We start from the raw sequence: 18,388 nt of genomic DNA, 5'->3' as shown, positions 1-18,388 counted from the left end.
ATGAGAATGGTAAATCTCTAATTTGGAATACATTCAGATTTCTTATTGATGAAAAAAGAGAGAATGTTGCTGGATATCTTACAAATGTCAAAATCAGAAAGTTTACACATATAATAGTCATAAAACCAGTACTTCAAACTTACTTAAACAATGAAGACCAGAGTCCGAGTCCAGTTTGTTGAAGAAATTCACCAAGAAATGTGTCTCTGTCACATAAGACATAAAGACAGTTGTGATGCATGAATTATCGAAGTTCATAGCAATAAACATAAGACCTTTTGAGGTAGTTAGCAGTGAGGGATTCCTTGCATATTCTCTGTGTTTGATTAATATAGGTGCCAGACATGGTGAAATGGATGCACATGTGCTAATGCAACATTAGCCCGGCATGCTGCACTTGTTGTAGAAGAAAAAAGAAGACAAATCTCCACAGAGCTGAAAAACATTCTTGGAACAAAAGGTGGAGGTTTACCCTTGATTTGACAGATGACTACCGAAAGGTTGCCTTTTTGGAAGTAGCTGCTCATTACATAGAACCACAACAATTGAGAATGGTGGAGTAGGTGCTTTGTGTGACTCAATTTGACAGCAGAAACCAGAAACTGCAAACATTAAATCAGTTGTTTTTTGGGCACTCAGATGATTTGATATACCCAGTGTTACCGGCCAAATGGTTTTCATTACTGACCAGGGAGCAAATGTGATTGCTTGCCCTCAGCTTCAATGAGAAAACAGGCTATTTAGCACACATTATAAACACTATACTTGAGCATATTACCTAACCGGGAAACTAGAAGGAGGAAGCAGTAACTGAACTGATTAATGCATTCCAAAATCTGGATCAGCAGATCTGGAATGCAAAGCAGACTGCAAAAGTCTCTGAAAGGAGATGTTGAAACATGATGGAACAGCAAACTAGTTATGTTTAAGAAAATCAAGAAGTAATGGGACAGAACATATGAAATTTTGAATAAGTATACTCAACTCATTGATAGCATTCATCACAAGACTGTAAGCATCTTAATAGAATTTCTGCAGCCTTTCAAATAAGCATGAAATGCTCTACACTAGAGCAGTCATTATAGCCCACACTCCTGTGGTACGAAAGGCTGAAAAAAGCACCTTCATGCTTCTGCCACTGATTTGCTAAATCAACTCAAATCCAAAGCCTTGGAAAAGTTTAAAATCTAATCTATGCATAGAGTGGTGGTTTTCTTATACTGTACAGGCAGTCCCCGACTTACGCGGATCCGACTTATGTCGGATCCGCACTTACGAACGGGGCTTTCTCGCCCTGGAGGTCGGGGCGAGAAAGCCCCGTTCATAAGCTGCTCCGGTGCCCCTGGTGTGCTGGAGACCATCTCCAGCAGACCAGGGGCACCGGGCGGGTTCCCGCGCTTCTGAGGCTTTGCCAGAGCAAAGCCTCAGAGACGCGGGGAACCGCCGCTGCTGCCGCTTCAGTCTGGGTGCCTGTGGTCTGCTGGGGACCGTCCCCAGCAGACCACAGGCACCCAGACTGAAGCGGCAGCAGCGGCGGTTCCCCGCGCCTCTGAGGCTTTGCTCTGGCAAAGCCTCAGAGGCGCGGGACCCCCCCACGGCTGCAGCTTCAGTCCGGGAGCCTGTGGTCTGCTGGGGACGGTCCCCAGCAGACCACAGGCACCGGGACTGAAGCCGCAGCCGCGGCGGGGTCCCTCGCCTCTGAGGCTTTGCCAGAGCAAAGCCTCAGAGGCGCGGCACCCCGTTGCTGCTGCGGCTCTGCTCCCCGTGTCCCTGGTCTGCTGGGGGGGGGGGTGCAGCTAGTGTGCTTCCCCCCCCCCCAGCAGACCAGGCTTTTGTTTTGGACTCTGGGGCAGAGCAGCTGGGGCGCTGCCGATTGGTCCTGCAGCGCCCGCTCTGGGCACTACTGGACCAACCCGGCAGCACCCCAGCTGCTCTGCCCCAGGTCCTGATTCAGCCGCTGCTGGTCAGCTTCAGCAGCGGCTGAATCAGGACGCCTGGGGCAGAGCAGATGGGGTGCTGCTGGGTTGGTCCAGTAGCACCGAGGAGCAGCGCTACTGGAGCAACCCAGCAGCACCCCAGCTGCTCTGCCCCAGGTGTCCCCAAGTCAGCTTCTGCTGAAACTGACCAGCGCTGACTACAGGAAGCCCCAGGCAGAGTTGCTCTGCCCCGGGTTTCCTGGAATCAGCTGCTGATCAGTTTCAGCAGCAGCTGACTTGGGGACGCCTGGGGTTCTTAAGTTGATTCTGTATGTAAGTCAAAACTGGCGGTCAGTTTCAGCAGTGTCTGAATCTGGACGCCAGTTCCGACTTACATACAGATTCAACTTAAGAACAAACCTACAGTCCCTATCTTGTACGTAACCTGGGGACTGCCTGTACTCTCAAATGAAGGAGACAAAAGTTTTCACTGAAGAAGGGAGATATAAACTTTATCAAGAGACCAAAAAGCTTGTCTCATGGCAGGAAAAAATAGTTAGGTTTTGGTTGGTGAGCGTGTAAGTAACAATGATCAAGTGTCAAAGTATAACAGCCTGAAACTGACAAAGAATGAAGATGTGCAACTGTTGGCATGGTGGAAACAACGGAAACATAATTTTCCCCTTTTCAGTCTGGTTTCTCGGTTTGAGCATTCCATCCCTACATGTATTGTGTCTTCCAAGAGCCTTTTCGGTCTCTGTTCACAAAATTAATAAGACTCAGAGACTTCCAGAACCCTGATGATTTTATGGTTTGGGTTTTTTTAACATAGCAGTATGTCGAAGAACATCAGCTGTCCTGAGTAAGAAATCTAAGATCAAGTCCCACAATTCAGAGCATGTGAAGTAGAAAGCTAAGCCTTGTGTGGATACAGAATTTGTATTCGCATCTGTATCTGGAAAAATGAGATGGGGACATCCGCACATGCGGATATCCATGGATATAAAGTAGACATCTGCAGATTTGCAGGGCTCTGTAAATAGTTGTGCAGTGCTCAATTTGTATTGAAAGATTTGTTGGGGCTCCTGCAAGCCCCAGCACAAATTAAGCACTGGCAGGCAGCCAGAGAACACCTTCCCTCCTGCCCCTCGTGCTCCATGCTCATTGTGGCCCTCCACCGTCAGCTCAGCACACCACTCACCACCAACCCCACCCCCTCATTCTCCATGCTCATTGTGACCCTCTAGTCTGCTCGGCACTCCACTCCTACGTCCCTCACTCCTGCATACACACCCCTCTTGCAGTGGCAAAACTGACCTGACATCACACAGGAGCAAAGTGCCTGTTGCCATTATTTGTGGTTTCCCCCACGCAGACCTTCTGGGAGGTGGAGGGTGATTGACCTGTCAAGGAGAGAGGTGTTGGGACTCAGCCTGGCAAGCTGAGGCAAAAATTAAGCACTAGCTAGGCAGCTGCCTGAAGAGGACTTTAGTCCCCTCCTGTGCCCCTCACCCCCCAAACACCTCCCTAACCCCCCCTTTCCTGCAGTGGGAAACTTACCTGGAGTCAGGGAGCAAAGTGTCTGCTGTCATTGCTTCTGGCTCCCATACACAGCCACCCAGGGAAGATGAGGTGCCCAGGGACACACCTTGCATGCTTCCATAGGGAGAACAGACTCCCAGTCCCTTGCATTATCTAAACTATTTACAATATTATCAGCTTCAGCTTTTTATCAGCAACTGAAGATGGATGATGAAGATAGAGATAATTTCTAATTGTGTGTGTGTGGGGGGGGCTTGGGGGGCGGGGTCTGTGATCAATTAAAAAACCCAAGCAGCCTGCCAGAAGAACTAATTCTCATGTGGCAGGTATTTTCCCTCAACATCTCAATATTGCAGACCACAGCAATAATTTGAGCAAGAAGCCTGGAGACTGACACATTTACACCACAAAGAGGTGAAGGCTCTCTCCTCGGCCCCTGAGGTCACCATCATTTGAAGAAGGCTGCCAATCCCGAGGGATGTTAAGGGCAAGAATATTTGTTCTGATGACTGTCATAAAACAGTGGTTGTTGTTTACAATAATAATAATGGTGTGCATAATTATTAAGCCGTATAGTTTTTTATAGGAGTAATGCATACTCCTCAGATACACTGTGAGATGGCTTGCTGTTGCAGGTGCGGTGCAAATGGGAATACAAAAGGCAGCTAGTGGATTGTGGATTGGATGCACATAGTTTCATTCTAGCAGATGTAGATCAGATGCAGATGTACATATTTATAACCACGCAGGGCTCTATGGATGACAGCAAGCTGATTGAGGCTTAAAATAAGCCAAATTAAGGTGATATCAATGGAGAGGCAGGTCCTATCCAATCTTATGAGTGAGGTTTGTCCCTTTACTGTTTATTGGGTTTGCAGCTGGCGGTGTTTTTTGAACCTATGAAGGATTGTACTGTCTCTTTAAGAGGCAGGCTGGAGTCTGGCTCCCATACACAGCTGGAGCACAGCTGGAGCAGTCTGGGATATAATCAAGGAGCCCCTACCATAGAGTAGGCTGTATAAACAAGAAGAGGAAGGTGAGTGAGGGAACAGGAAATAGAATTCATGAAGCCAGCACTGTTGGTGGTTTATCTGAGGCTCTAAGAGAACCAGCCTGATTAGATTCAGAGGCTTTGTGTTACGGACCTTATGTTTGGGTCCTGAGATGAGGAATGTGTCAGCTGTTTGTTTTTAATTGTCCTGCCTGAAGCTTTATTAAAAAGGGGTATGCCATTTAGTTAATGTGTGTTGGCTTCCCCTTGCCTGTGCTGTTAAAACAAACCTATTGTTCCCCATCTCTCTACAGACCCTCAGCTGTAACAATGCCCCCCGATATTTTCATATCACGTGTTCATGTTACGGCAGCAACAGTTATTGTCTTTGTGCCTCTCAGATTAGGCGTTAAAAATACATGTTCTAAATCAGGCTACTTTAAACATCACTTGGAAACTATCACTATTGCAGAACATAGCTGCTCATCTACTTGAAGCTATTAATGGCAAGAATCATATTATGTATGTTTTCTAGCAACTACCTTTGGATTGCTGTTTATTTCTGGGTACAATTTAAGGCATTGATTTGTATTTAGCTTGATGGCTGGTGTCGTGGCTGTTTGGTAGGCTACCCTTCTCCATGTCTGCCTCTGGTCTCTAGAAGTAAATGTCTGGTAACCAGTGGTAGTATGTATTCAATATTTGCATTTGGAATTTTTTACCATGATGGGCATGAGAGCGTCTCCTGATATTTAGGCTACAGTGCAAGCCTTTTCTCAGGTTTACCAAAGACGGTGTGGAACAGGGGTGGGCAATAATTTTTGGTGGGGGCCCATTCCAAGGTTTTGGTAAATGGTCAAGAGCTGCACTTTTCTGTGGTGGGGGTGCAGGGTCTAGGTTGGAGGTTGGGTGCAGAAGGGTGCACGGAATGATGTGGGGTCTGAGAGGGTGTTTGGATGAAGGAGGGGGTTGTGACCTGAGTCACGGGATGAGGGTGTAGGGTCGGAGGGGAGTGTAGGTGTAGCAGAAGATTTTGGCCTGGAGGAGGTGTAGAAGGGGGTACAGTGATGTCTTTAAACATTGTCATCTTGTGCTTTAACTAATTTTCTAGTATTAGTTCCTTACATATATATTTTTTCCTTATACAGGGAAATTATCGCTTTATGAAACTTTTACTTGCTCGTAGAGCAAACTGGATGCAAAAGGATTTAGAAGAAATGACTCCTTTACATTTAACTACCCGCCATAAAAGTCCCAAGTGTTTAGCTTTGTTGCTAAAATATATGGCACCAGGAGAAGTGGATACCCAGGACAGAAACAAGGTAAAATACTGCTTTAATGACCATTCTTGTAAAGTTTCAATGGAATTCCCATTCATAACAGATAAATATGAAAGAAAAACATATGCTATTTCTGTTACCTTGGCAGATACCTTTTGTTTTGCTTCCACAAAATAAGCTTGGTAAAATAATGATTTAGTACTAAAATACGTTAGTTATTCACAAATGCTATTTATATAAAAATGGATTTAAGGTTGAGGATACATGTCAAGTGTTTGGAATACACTACAGTACTGAGATACTGTAATTATCGCCATACCAAGCATTGTAAACTAAGGATGTGAGCATATAATCATGTAAATGGTTAACCAATATGCCTGGGCATATTGGTTAACATTCATAGTTACACGCACAGTATCAGAATAGTGATAGAAATGTAGCCGTGTTAGTCTGGGGTAGTTGAAGCAAAATGCAGGACAATGTAGCTACATTGTCCTGCATTTTGCACAGTATCAGAGGTAGCTGTGCAGGAGTGGCAGCCAAGCTCCCTGGAAACAGTGCTGCAGCAGGGAGCCAGTTAGTGCCGGTGTAGCGAGCAAAACACTAACTTCTCAGAATTTGCTACTTTGGGTGCACTGAGCATGCGCACCCGAACTGAGCAAACTCAGTGTCCCTCGCTGTAGCCGCTGCCCACTCTCTGCCCTCACTGCCTCCTCAGATTTGCTTCCTCCTCTTCGGAGGTGTTTAAAATGATGAAGGGGGGCAAATTGCAGGGGGGGTAGTGTCTGGTTCTGAGCATGGGGCAGAAATTTACCGGCTGGAGGCATCAATCTTCTTTTTTTAGCTGCAGAAGAGGGGCAAAATTTGAAAAATCGGGGGGGTGGGGGGTGATAGCCTTGGTTAACCCCGGGCTGGGGGACACTGCCAGACCCTGTGCACGGAGAAAACCCCCGTTTAGGGAGGGGGAGAGGTGGGAACAGTCATCCAGCAGGACAAGCCACCTGATGTCCTTGAAAATATCAGTTTTCCAGGGGCAAAGTCTTTTTTTTTTCTTTATTTTCCCTGTCAGCCCCCGAGCAGGGGGCGGGCTCCTGGGCTTGAGTTCTTAAAGGCACAGGCCTCCCAATTCCTAGACGGTCAATGCTTAGACACCACCGTTCCTCTGTATGTGTACAAGTGTGAAATATTCTACATACAGTTCCTGTCTCAAACTCTGCCTCTCACTTTTTTAGTATTTAATAGTTTTCTCTTTGTTTCTCTATCAGAAGTCACTGCATCTCCTTTCTCTTGTGTACTATGCTGATATGCTAAAGTCCCTCCCATCCACACCCTCACCTGTACTGCAATCCCCTGACCCATGGCAGATCCCACACCTGTCCCCCAAACTCCCCCTAGCAAGCACCCCTCATGCACCCAAACTCCGTCCCAGATCCTCATCACCAAACATGGGCAAGTATCGGAGGGGTAGCTGTGTTAGTCTGAATATGAAGAATCGTTGAGGAGTCCTGTGGCACTATCTTCAGTTCGTCTATAAGGTGCCACAGGACTCCTCGCCAACATGGCCAAGTGAAATTTTAGTGATTCCTCCCGTAGTCAATGGGGACATGGGTCAGAGAACTCAGAGCAGGGGGCTCCAACATTTTGAAAGTGCAATCCAATATGTACCTTATATATAAATACCCTTTTCCCGCTTCCTTCTTACCCCTTCTCCAAGTCCCAGATCCTGCTCCCTCTATCCTCCCTCTCTTGCCCATCCTCAGTCTCTTTCATCAGCCTGGGACAGACGGTTGGGTGCACATGCTCTGGTCTTTGCTTAAGGGATCTGGAGTGTGAGAAGGGCTCTGATCAGCTCTTGGAGCATGCATTTACTGCGGTGTTCTAGGTGCAGGCTTTGGCAGGGTATTTGGATGCATGGGTGCTCAGAGCAATGATAAGGGCTTGGATACAGGACTGGGTTCATGCCAGGGGTAGGAGTTAGTGATGTATGCTCCATTTTGTCACTGCTGGTGACTCCTAGATGGTGGTGGAGTGTGCCTAAGGCAAGCTCACCCATGGCCTTGCCCTGTAACACTACCTAAAGCAGCAAGAAAACTCCATCCCTGGTCCTGTGTTGAAAGGATACAGAATGGTATATGTTGAACCCTGACATCAGCACCCCTCTTTTTCCTCCCCTGCCGTGCACACAAAGCAGCAGACTCCCAGGCGTGGTATCAGCTGCAAGGCAAAGTGCAGGACATCCACAGCAGTGGGGGGAGGGGCATTTAAGTGCTGGCACTTGATATCCTCTTGCCCACACCAGTCATGATCACCTGACAGAGGATACAAGATCTACCAGTATATCCCTATCTACTGGTTGGTGACCACTGCCTCATAGCGACTGTCTGTCCAGGGTCAATGTGTCATATCATAAGAACATAAGAACGGACGTACTGGGTCAGACCAAAGGTCCATCTAGCCCAGTATCCTGTCTACCGACTGGCCAGCACCAGGTGCCCCAGAGAGGGTGGACCGAAGACAATGATCAAGCGATTTGTCTCCTGCCATCCCTCTCCAGCCTCTGACAACCAGAGGCCAAGGACACCATTTTATCCCCTGGCTAATAGCCTTTTATGGACCTAACCTCCATGAATTTATCCAGCTTCTCTTTAAACTCTATTATAGTCCTAGCCTTCACAGCCTCCTCTGGCAAGGAGTTCCACAGGTTGACAACACGCTGTGTGAAGAAGAACTTCCTTTTATTAGTTTTAAACCTGCTACCCATTAATTTCATTTGGTGTCCTCTAGTTCTTCTATTATGGGAACTAATAAATAACTTTTCTTTATTACCACTCATGATTTTATAGACCTCTATCATATCCCCCCCCAGTCTCCTCTTTTTCTAAACTGAAAAGTCCCAGTCTCTTTAGCCTCCCCTCATATGGGACTCGTTCCAAACCCCTAATCATTTTAGTTGCCCTTTTCTGAACCCTTTCCAAGGCCAAAATATCTTTTTTTAGGTGAGGAGACCACATCTGTACACAGTATTCAAGATGTGGGCGTACCATAGTTTTATACAGGGGCAGTAAGATATTCTGGGTCTTATTTTCTATCCCTTTCCTAATAATTCCTAGCATCCTATTTGCCTTTTTGACCACCGCTGCACACTGCGTGGAAGTTGTCAGAGAACTGTCCACGATAACTCCAAGATCTCTTTCCTGATTTGTCGTAGCCAAATTAGCCCCCGTCATACTGTACGTATAGTTGGGGTTATTTTTCCCGATGTGCATTACTTTACACTTATCCACATTAAATTTCATTTGCCATTTTGTTGCCCAGTCACTCAGTTTGGTGAGATCTTCTTGGAGTCCCTCACAGTCTGCTTCTGACTTGACTATCCTAAACAGTTTGGTATCATCTGCAAACTTTACTACCTCACTGCTTACCCCTTTCTCCAGATCATTTATGAATAAATTGAAAAGGATTGGTCCCAGGACTGACCCTTGGGATACACCATTAGTTACCCCTCTCCAATCTGAAAATTTACCATTTATTCCTACCTGTCTTTGTTTCCTGTCTTTTAACCAGTTCTCAATCCAAGAAAGGACCTTCCCTCTTATCCCATGGCCATGTAATTTACACAAGTATACTATAATCCAAGTATACTATATCTACTGGATCCCCTTGTCCGCATGTTTGTTAACCCCTTCAAAGAACTCTGATAGATTAGTAAGACAGGATTTCCCTTTACAGAAACCATGTTGACTTTTGTCCAACAAATTATGTTCTTCTGCATGCTTCACAATTTTATTCTTTACTATTGTTTCGACTAGTTTGCCTGGTACTGAAGTTAGACTTACCGGTCTGTAATTGCCAGGATTGCCTCTAGAGCCCTTTTTAAATATTGGTGTCACGTTGGCTACCTTCCAGTCATTAGGTACGGTAGCCGATTTAAAGGATAGGTTACAAACCACAGATCATAGCTCAGCAATTTCCCATTTAAGTTCTTTTAGAACCCTTGGATGAATGCCATCCGGTCCCGGAGATTTGTTAACATTAAGTTTTTCTATTTGTTCCAAAACCTCCTCTAATAACACTTCAATCCGGGACAGTTCCTTAGATTCATCACCCACAAAGGACGGTGCAGATTCAGGAATCTCCCCAATGTCCTCAGCCGTGAAGACTGAAGCAAAGAAATCATTTAGTTTCTCCGCAATGGCTTTATCATCCTTGATTGCTCCTTTTATAGCTTGATCATCTAGGGGACCCACAGGCTTTTTAGCAGGCTTCCTGCTTCTAATGTACTTAAAAAACATTTTGTTATTTCTTTTTGAGTTTTTGGCTAGCTGTTCCTCAAAATCTTTTTTTGCTTTTCTTATTACATGTTTACACTTGATTTGACAGTGTTTCTGTTCCTTTCTATTTATCTCACTGGGATTGGACTGCCACTTTTTAAAAGATACCTTTTTGTCCCTCACTGCTTCTTTTACATGGTGGTTAAGCCACGGTGACTCTTTTTTAGGTCTCTTACTATGTTTTTTAATTTGGGGTAGACATTTAAGTTGAGCCTCTATTATGGTGTCTTTAAAAAGTTTCCATGCAGCTTTCAGGGATTTGGCTCTAGTCACTGTGCCTTTTAATTTCTGTTTAACTAACCTCCTCATTTTTGCATAATTCCCCTTTTTGAAATTAAATGCCAGGGTGCTGGACTGCTGAGGTGTTCTTCCCACCACAGGAATGTTGAATGTTATTATATTATGGTCACTATTCCCAAGCGATCCTGTAACGGTTATATCCTGGACCTGATCCTGCACTCCACGCAGGACTAAATCGAGAATTGCCTCTCCCCTTGTGGGTTCCTGCACCACCTGCTCCAAGAAGCAGTCATTTAAGCCATTGAGAAATTTGATCTCCACTTCTCTTCCTGAGGTGACATGTATCCAGTCAATATGGGGGTAATTAGAATCACCCATTATTATAGAGTTCTTTATTTTGGTAGCCTCTCTAATCTCCCTCAGCATTTCTATGTCAGTATCGCTGTCCTGGTCAGGTGGTTGGTAATATACCCCTACTGCTAATTTTTATTATTATATCACCGCAGGTCCAGCCCTGTTCCACCCAGCCTCGTACAAGGGCACTGCTTACAAACTGACATACAGTAGCCCTCCTGGCACTGAGCTGATGCCATCATGCTTCTTCTTATTGTGGGCAGGCCCATGCCGCACTGTGCTACCCTGCCTAGCACCCCTCTAGCCCCCTAGACCCAATGCCACAGCACCCAGAGACCCCCACAAATTACTATGCCTATTGCCCTCCCACAGACCGCTATGCCCTGTGTGTGACGTAGTGGGGGTACCTGGCTGGTTTCTATGCTGCTGGCTCTGGGGGAACCCCCACTGGCTGCCGTGGGTACCACGACCCAGCAAAACAGGATGAGTCACTATGCAAACCAGTGGCCAGACACCCCCCATGGAGAGGAACAAAGGAAGGTGGAATGCTGCCTTGGCTGGGGGGCAGGGCTGGAAGTTAGTGGGTTGGTTGCTGGCTGTCGGAGGGCATGGAGGAGAGCCTAGGAGAAGGGGCTGGAGTTTAGGGGCCCAGTCTCCCCCATCTCAAGGGGGCCTGAGGCATCCTAGCCCAGTTCCTGTGACCAGATTACATCTGTGCTGCGCTGTGCTGGAGGAGCAATAAACCACCCTCAATTCCACTGGCTGGTGCAGTCTGTGCCATTTCGGGGTGCAGGAGACGGGGAACCCCCAACGTGCCGTCACACTGTGCCCTCCCATAATCCCCCGCCCATATTCATTAACTGTTCAGTTCCCCCCATATTCCCACCAGCACAACTGCAGTGCTCCTCAGACCCCACACACTTCACAGTGCACTGACACCCATAGATCTATCTCCCCCACTGCACATCCCCCCTTCACTTCCCACCACCTCACCAATCCACTGTCCACAATACCAAGCCTTGATAACAGGCGAGGGTCCAGACCCATCTGTGTTACTGTGCCTGCTGCCACAGTGCCATTGTATTTCCCTTAATAAAACTCCGTTGTGGTGTTTGGCTTGGCTATTTCACAACACCAACAGAAAGTAGAGGGTTGAATCTGAAATCATTGCCTTGATACTGACAGTCCCCTTGAAAAACGGTTAGAGTCCAATCGTCTAGGCTATCCACATTAACAGGGTGGTCAGGCTAATCAGGGAGCAAGGATGCTCTTAGTTTCCTGTGCTCTGTGTGTGCTTAATTACCCTTGTTCAGACACATTTGGCCCCAGCTTAGCATAGAGCTAGTCTTGCCAGATGTTTTCACCAATACTGTGCACACTTCCCATTATGTCACACTGGACATTCCATCGTCCTGATCACATGCTGAAGACAGTGCTATTGAATCAATAATACTTTATAAATTTTTTTCGAAAATAGAAAGTTAAAATAATGGACTGACTGCCTGTGTGTTCAAAACTGTACACCTGGGAACCCTACATAGAGCATTTCTCAGAGCTGAGCTGTGGATCTGAGCAGGGCCAGAGACACAGGTGCCACAAAATCAGCACAGGAAGCATGTCAGTGTTCGTAGCAGAGTCACAGAAGCAGGCCACAGAGCAGACTTGTGCTGTATTCAAAGCTGCAACAACCAGAGCCAGGGTGGCCAGACAATCATCCATGTGAACTAGACGCAGATTAGAATCATTTCTAAGGAACAGTGAAACTGGAGATGAGTCATGGGGTGGAGCTGGAACCATCTGGAGCCAGTTTCATTCAGGGGGACACTGGGCAGTGGTCCTAGTGTATTGAGATTCCCCCAGTCAAGAGTACAGCTGCAACATGAGAGGATTTTTCCAGTGACAGAGCACGTGTCTGAGCCACATCATGTCCGCACTACAGCCAGGTCCTGAGATGGGGCCTGTGACTTGTGATGAACAGAAATAACTTCCCTTGCATTCCTCATACACTGTGATATCCCACCGTGTGCCTTCTAGTGCATTTTTATTTTCCTTTGAGCTTTTCACGGTTCTAATAAAAATATAAAAAAATGTAGCAGTGTCTAGATTGGCAATATTTTGCTCCAAATCATCCCCCTTTTCAGAAAATCTTGCCCCTTTTCTTATCCGGCCTTGAGTATTTGCACAAGAACACTGACCTTCTCTCTGGGAAAATTAAGTGTGAAGAAGGACTTAGAAATAACTTTGTAGTGTAGACGTACCCTAACTAAGAGACGTTAATTCGAATTAACTCAGAGAGGCGCTACACACGCGATCCGCTAGGTCGAACTTAATTAGAACTAGCGGAGCGCTTATTCGAACTAGATAAACCTCATTCTACAAGGACTAACGCCTAGTTCGAATTAATTAGTTCGAATTAATGGCTGTGTAGAATTGATAGAATTGCTAAGCTCACCCCAGTACTATATCTGTAACAGGGACCAATTTTGTGCAGAACCTCACATCCATTACAGTGATATACAATTTTCTCTATAATTTAGTTACAATATATTATTTTTGACAATTAACATTTTTGTTAACTGATTCTTTAAATGCAGTATTGAGTATCAAGTCATAGTCATATGTATGGGTATGACTAGACTACAGGGTTTTGTCAACAGAATTTTTGTCGACAGATACTGTCGACAAAGCTTCTGTCGACAAAGAGCGTCTAGACTACATCCAGTTCTGTCAACAAAGCAAGACGCTTTGTCGACATAACAGTGTGGACGCAAAGGACAGTGTAGATGTAATAATGCCTTCTATCGACAGAACTCTGTCGATAAAAGACATTATTCCTCATAGAATGGTGTTTACATATGTCGACATAACTCAAAGGCAGTGTGGACGCAGGTATAGTTTTGTTGACAAAAGTCCACTTTTGTCGACAAAACCCTGTAGTCTAGACACACCCCAAGTGTTCTACTTATTTCTTTTAATTCACATCCATAATACTTTTTCTACAGTATCTGTTCCACATATATTTTCAACACGCAAAAACTTTCCTGTACTACACACATCATTATGGAAGGTACGTTTACTTGTCCAATATTCATACAGAACTGTTTTATTGTTCATTCATCTGCTTTATGAACTATGAGTTTTAGGGGTTAGGAGGCAGCATTTTATAGGGTAGCTTCTGGAGCAAATGGGAGGAGACATGGAAAAATAGGGCAGAAAGTTGAAGATTATAATGCATGCATTGATAACAGGGAGCATATTTTATTACTAATGTATTTGCAAATACTGTTCTTATTATTACTCGGAATTTATTAGCTTTAAGTACATTTTTTTCTTGTGGTGGCCAGTCCCTTTTCTGTCTGTCAAGTCATGTTTTCTCTTATTTGTCAAGCAATGACTATAACCAAGGTTCTAGGTAATAGCACTCTCAAAAAACATTAGATCATCATTGATGGGATACATCCTTTTTTGGTCACACATCAATTCTGGAGAATTGTGCATGGTCCTTAACTTAATGTATGTCTGTATTGTCAGTGGCTTGACAATCAGGCCATGTTAATATTGTTTGACCTTGCTTATACGTATGCAATATTCATCTCATATTTTCTAATTGAACTGACTGTTATATGGATTGATTTTCCTATTTTCAAATTCACTAACTATTTCCTGTTTTGAACAATTCTCAGGGAAATGTTTTGAGGGAAATGTTTTGAGGACCAAAAACCCCAGTTCCTCTGAATTTGTGACCCATGGACCAGGAGCAAAAGGCCCCCGCCCAAGGCAAAACACCAGCATCCCCTGAGTCCGTTAGCAAGGAGGTAGCAAATTGAGAGATTTTTCTACCAAAAAACACAGTTCCTCTGAATTTGTGACCCCTGAGTCCGTTAGACAGGAGGTAGCAAATTGAGAGATTTTTCTGCCAAAAAACACAGTTCCTCTGAATTTGTGACCCATGGACCAGGAGCAAAAGGCCCCCGCCCAAGGCAAAACACCAGCATCCCCTGAGTCCGTTAGACAGCAGGTAGCAAATTGAGAGATTTTTCGATCAAAAAACACAGTCCCTCTGAATTTGTGACCCCTGAGTCCGTTAGACAGGAGGTAGCAAATTGAGAGATTTTTCTACCAAAAAACACAGTCCCTCTGAATTTGTGACCCCTGAGTCCGTTAGACAGGAGGTAGCAAATTGAGAGATTTTTCTACCAAAAAACACAGTCCCTCTGAATTTGTGACCCCTGAGTCCGTTAGACAGGAGGTAGCAAATTGAGAGATTTTTCTACCAAAAAACACAGTCCCTCTGAATTTGTGACCCCTGAGTCCGTTAGACAGGAGTTAGCAAATTGAGAGATTTTTCTACCAAAAAACACAGTCCCTCTGAATTTGTGACCCCTGAGTCCGTTAGACAGGAGGTAGCAAATTGAGAGATTTTTCTACCAAAAAACACAGTCCCTCTGAATTTGTGACCCCTGAGTCCGTTAGACAGGAGGTAGCAAATTGAGAGATTTTTCCACCAAAAAACACAGTCCCTCTCAATTTGTGACCCCTGAGTCCGTTAGACAGGAGGTAGCAAATTGAGAGATTTTTCTACCAAAAAACACAGTCCCTCTGAATTTGCAACCATTCCTCTGAATTTGTGACCCCTGAGTCCGTTAGACAGGAGTTAGCAAATTGAGAGATTTTTCTACCAAAAAACACAGTCCCTCTGAATTTGTGACCCCTGAGTCCGTTAGACAGGAGGTAGCAAATTGAGAGATTTTTCTACCAAAAAACACAGTTCCTCTGAATTTGTGACCCCTGAGTCCGTTAGACAGGAGGTAGCAAATTGAGAGATTTTTCTACCAAAAAACACAGTCCCTCTGAATTTGCAACCATTCCTCTGAATTTGTGACCCCTGAGTCCGTTAGACAGGAGGTAGCAAATTGAGAGATTTTTCGACCAAAAAACACAGTCCCTCTGAATTTGTGACCCCTGAGTCCGTTAGACAGGAGGTAGCAAATTGAGAGATTTTTCTACCAAAAAACACAGTTCCTCTGAATTTGTGACCCCTGAGTCCGTTAGACAGGAGGTAGCAAATTGAGAGATTTTTCTACCAAAAAACACAGTCCCTCTGAATTTGTGACCCCTGAGTCCGTTAGACAGGAGGTAGCAAATTGAGAGATTTTTCTACCAAAAAACACAGTTCCTCTGAATTTGTGACCCCTGAGTCCGTTAGACAGGAGGTAGCAAATTGAGAGATTTTTCTACCAAAAAACACAGTCCCTCTGAATTTGTGACCCCTGAGTCCGTTAGACAGGAGGTAGCAAATTGAGAGATTTTTCTACCAAAAAACACAGTCCCTCTGAATTTGTGACCCCTGAGTCCGTTAGACAGGAGGTAGCAAATTGAGAGATTTTTCTACCAAAAAACACAGTCCCTCTGAATTTGTGACCCCTGAGTCCGTTAGACAGGAGGTAGCAAATTGAGAGATTTTTCTACCAAAAAACACAGTCCCTCTGAATTTGTGACCCCTGAGTCCGTTAGACAGGAGGTAGCAAATTGAGAGATTTTTCTACCAAAAAACACAGTTCCTCTGAATTTGTGACCCCTGAGTCCGTTAGACAGGAGGTAGCAAATTGAGAGATTTTTCTACCAAAAAACACAGTCCCTCTGAATTTGTGACCCCTGAGTCCGTTAGACAGGAGGTAGCAAATTGAGAGATTTTTCTACCAAAAAACACAGTTCCTCTGAATTTGTGACCCCTGAGTCCGTTAGACAGGAGGTAGCAAATTGAGAGATTTTTCTACCAAAAAACACAGTCCCTCTGAATTTGTGACCCCTGAGTCCGTTAGACAGGAGGTAGCAAATTGAGAGATTTTTCTACCAAAAAACACAGTTCCTCTGAATTTGTGACCCCTGAGTCCGTTAGACAGGAGGTAGCAAATTGAGAGATTTTTCTACCAAAAAACACAGTCCCTCTGAATTTGTGACCCCTGAGTCCGTTAGACAGGAGGTAGCAAATTGAGAGATTTTTCTACCAAAAAACACAGTTCCTCTGAATTTGTGACCCCTGAGTCCGTTAGACAGGAGGTAGCAAATTGAGAGATTTTTCTACCAAAAAACACAGTCCCTCTGAATTTGCAACCATTCCTCTGAATTTGTGACCCCTGAGTCCGTTAGACAGGAGGTAGCAAATTGAGAGATTTTTCGACCAAAAAACACAGTCCCTCTGAATTTGTGACCCCTGAGTCCGTTAGACAGGAGGTAGCAAATTGAGAGATTTTTCTACCAAAAAACACAGTCCCTCTGAATTTGCAACCAGCCAGCAAAGGTAGCAATTCCTGAGCAGTTATACCGAATGTCATGTTTGTTTGACAGAAACTGTGACCGTCACAAAAACGGAGCGGTTTCACTTTTTGCCTATACACCGGCTCGCAGGGAGCCACCTGCCACCCTGCACTGCTGCTTCTGTATTAGAGCAGCAGCTTGGGGAGGCAGCAGGGGGCCGGTGAAGTGCAGAAGCAGCAGCCAGCTCCGCAGGAATGGGATTGCAGGGGGAGCTGGTGCACACTAGCTCCCAGGGAGCCACATACCGCCCCATACTGCTGCTGTGTCAGCTGTGGTGGGTGCATGTAACCTCCCAGTGGTTACACATTTACACAGTTTCCTACATTTTAACATCCCTATTGCAAACCCAGGAAATTCAGTTCAACTTCAATTTAAAAGCTTCAGGGGGATAGCCAAGTTAGTCTATACAGGATAAACTTTTGAAAAACAACAAATGGTCTGATAGCACTTTACAGACTAACAAAGCATATAGATGGTATCATGAGTTATTGTGGGCACAGCCCACTCCAATGACTGGTCAGGTGCCCACGATAGCTCATGATACCATCTATATTTTTTGTTAGTCTATAAAGTGCTACCAGACCATTTGTTGTTTTTTAAGTTTAATTTAAAAGACATGCAAACATGTTACGGTATGGAAATGCAGAGGTAAGGCAACCAGACAACTTTTACTATGTCAGAAGCTCTTCAAATTTTCCATATAGTTAAAGCTCTCAGAAATCTTGTTCAAAATCTACATTTGAATATTTGTGGGGCATTAATGGTCATTCCTTCCCCACCATTATTCTTCAAAACTGAAATTTTATCAGTTAGTGGAAACCATAACTCTGCCCTGTAATAACACCATTAAGGGGGGGAGGAAAGAGAAAAATCTTTAAAAATCAATTTACATGAATCCGGATCCACAATCATCAAAATGTTGTTTTTTTAATGGTGCTCACCCTAATACTGCTGAATCTGCATTTTTCATTTATGTGGATGCAAAAATTGAAAGCTGATAGTTAAGGCTACAAATATACTTTACTTGTGAGCTAACCTGTAACAAGCACATGAAATGTCACAATAAACTATATGGTGGATTCTCCATCATTGGAAATGCTTCAATTAAGATTAGTGGGAGGGTTTCCTAAAAGGTGTGCTCTAGATCAAACAGGATATGTTACACTGGAAGTCAGATTAAATTATTACATTGGTCCCCTCTGACTTTCTAATCTATGGCTATGCAAATACTTTTGTATGTGTGTCGACTTAAGGAGTAAACACAGTCCCTTTTTATGGAAAGAAGGAAGGAATAAAATCCTTATTTGTGTGGGAGAAAGGAAAAAAACACGAGAGGAATTTTGAGGTTGTCTCAGACCCAGCAAACAAAAAAACATTACACAGTTAACCTGTGCACATATATTAATATTGAATATT

At 44.6% G+C, this 18,388-nt stretch overlaps 1 protein-coding gene across 6 annotated transcripts in view; it reads left to right on the top strand.

The window, feature by feature from the left end:
• INVS (inversin) overlaps positions 1 to 18,388 on the top strand; it is a 158,447-nt gene that overhangs the window by 56,485 nt on the left and 83,574 nt on the right. For all 6 annotated transcript variants that reach the window (XM_075921590.1, XM_075921589.1, XM_075921587.1 and 3 more), the window contains one exon: positions 5,598 to 5,771. In XM_075921590.1, the coding sequence (XP_075777705.1) occupies positions 5,598 to 5,771 (174 nt within the window). The remainder of the gene's footprint in view (positions 1 to 5,597; positions 5,772 to 18,388) is intronic.

This window comes from Pelodiscus sinensis, chromosome 2 (assembly GCF_049634645.1).
Source record: "Pelodiscus sinensis isolate JC-2024 chromosome 2, ASM4963464v1, whole genome shotgun sequence".
NCBI lineage: Eukaryota > Metazoa > Chordata > Testudines > Trionychidae > Pelodiscus > Pelodiscus sinensis.
This window is presented reverse-complemented; position numbering and strand designations above follow the sequence as displayed.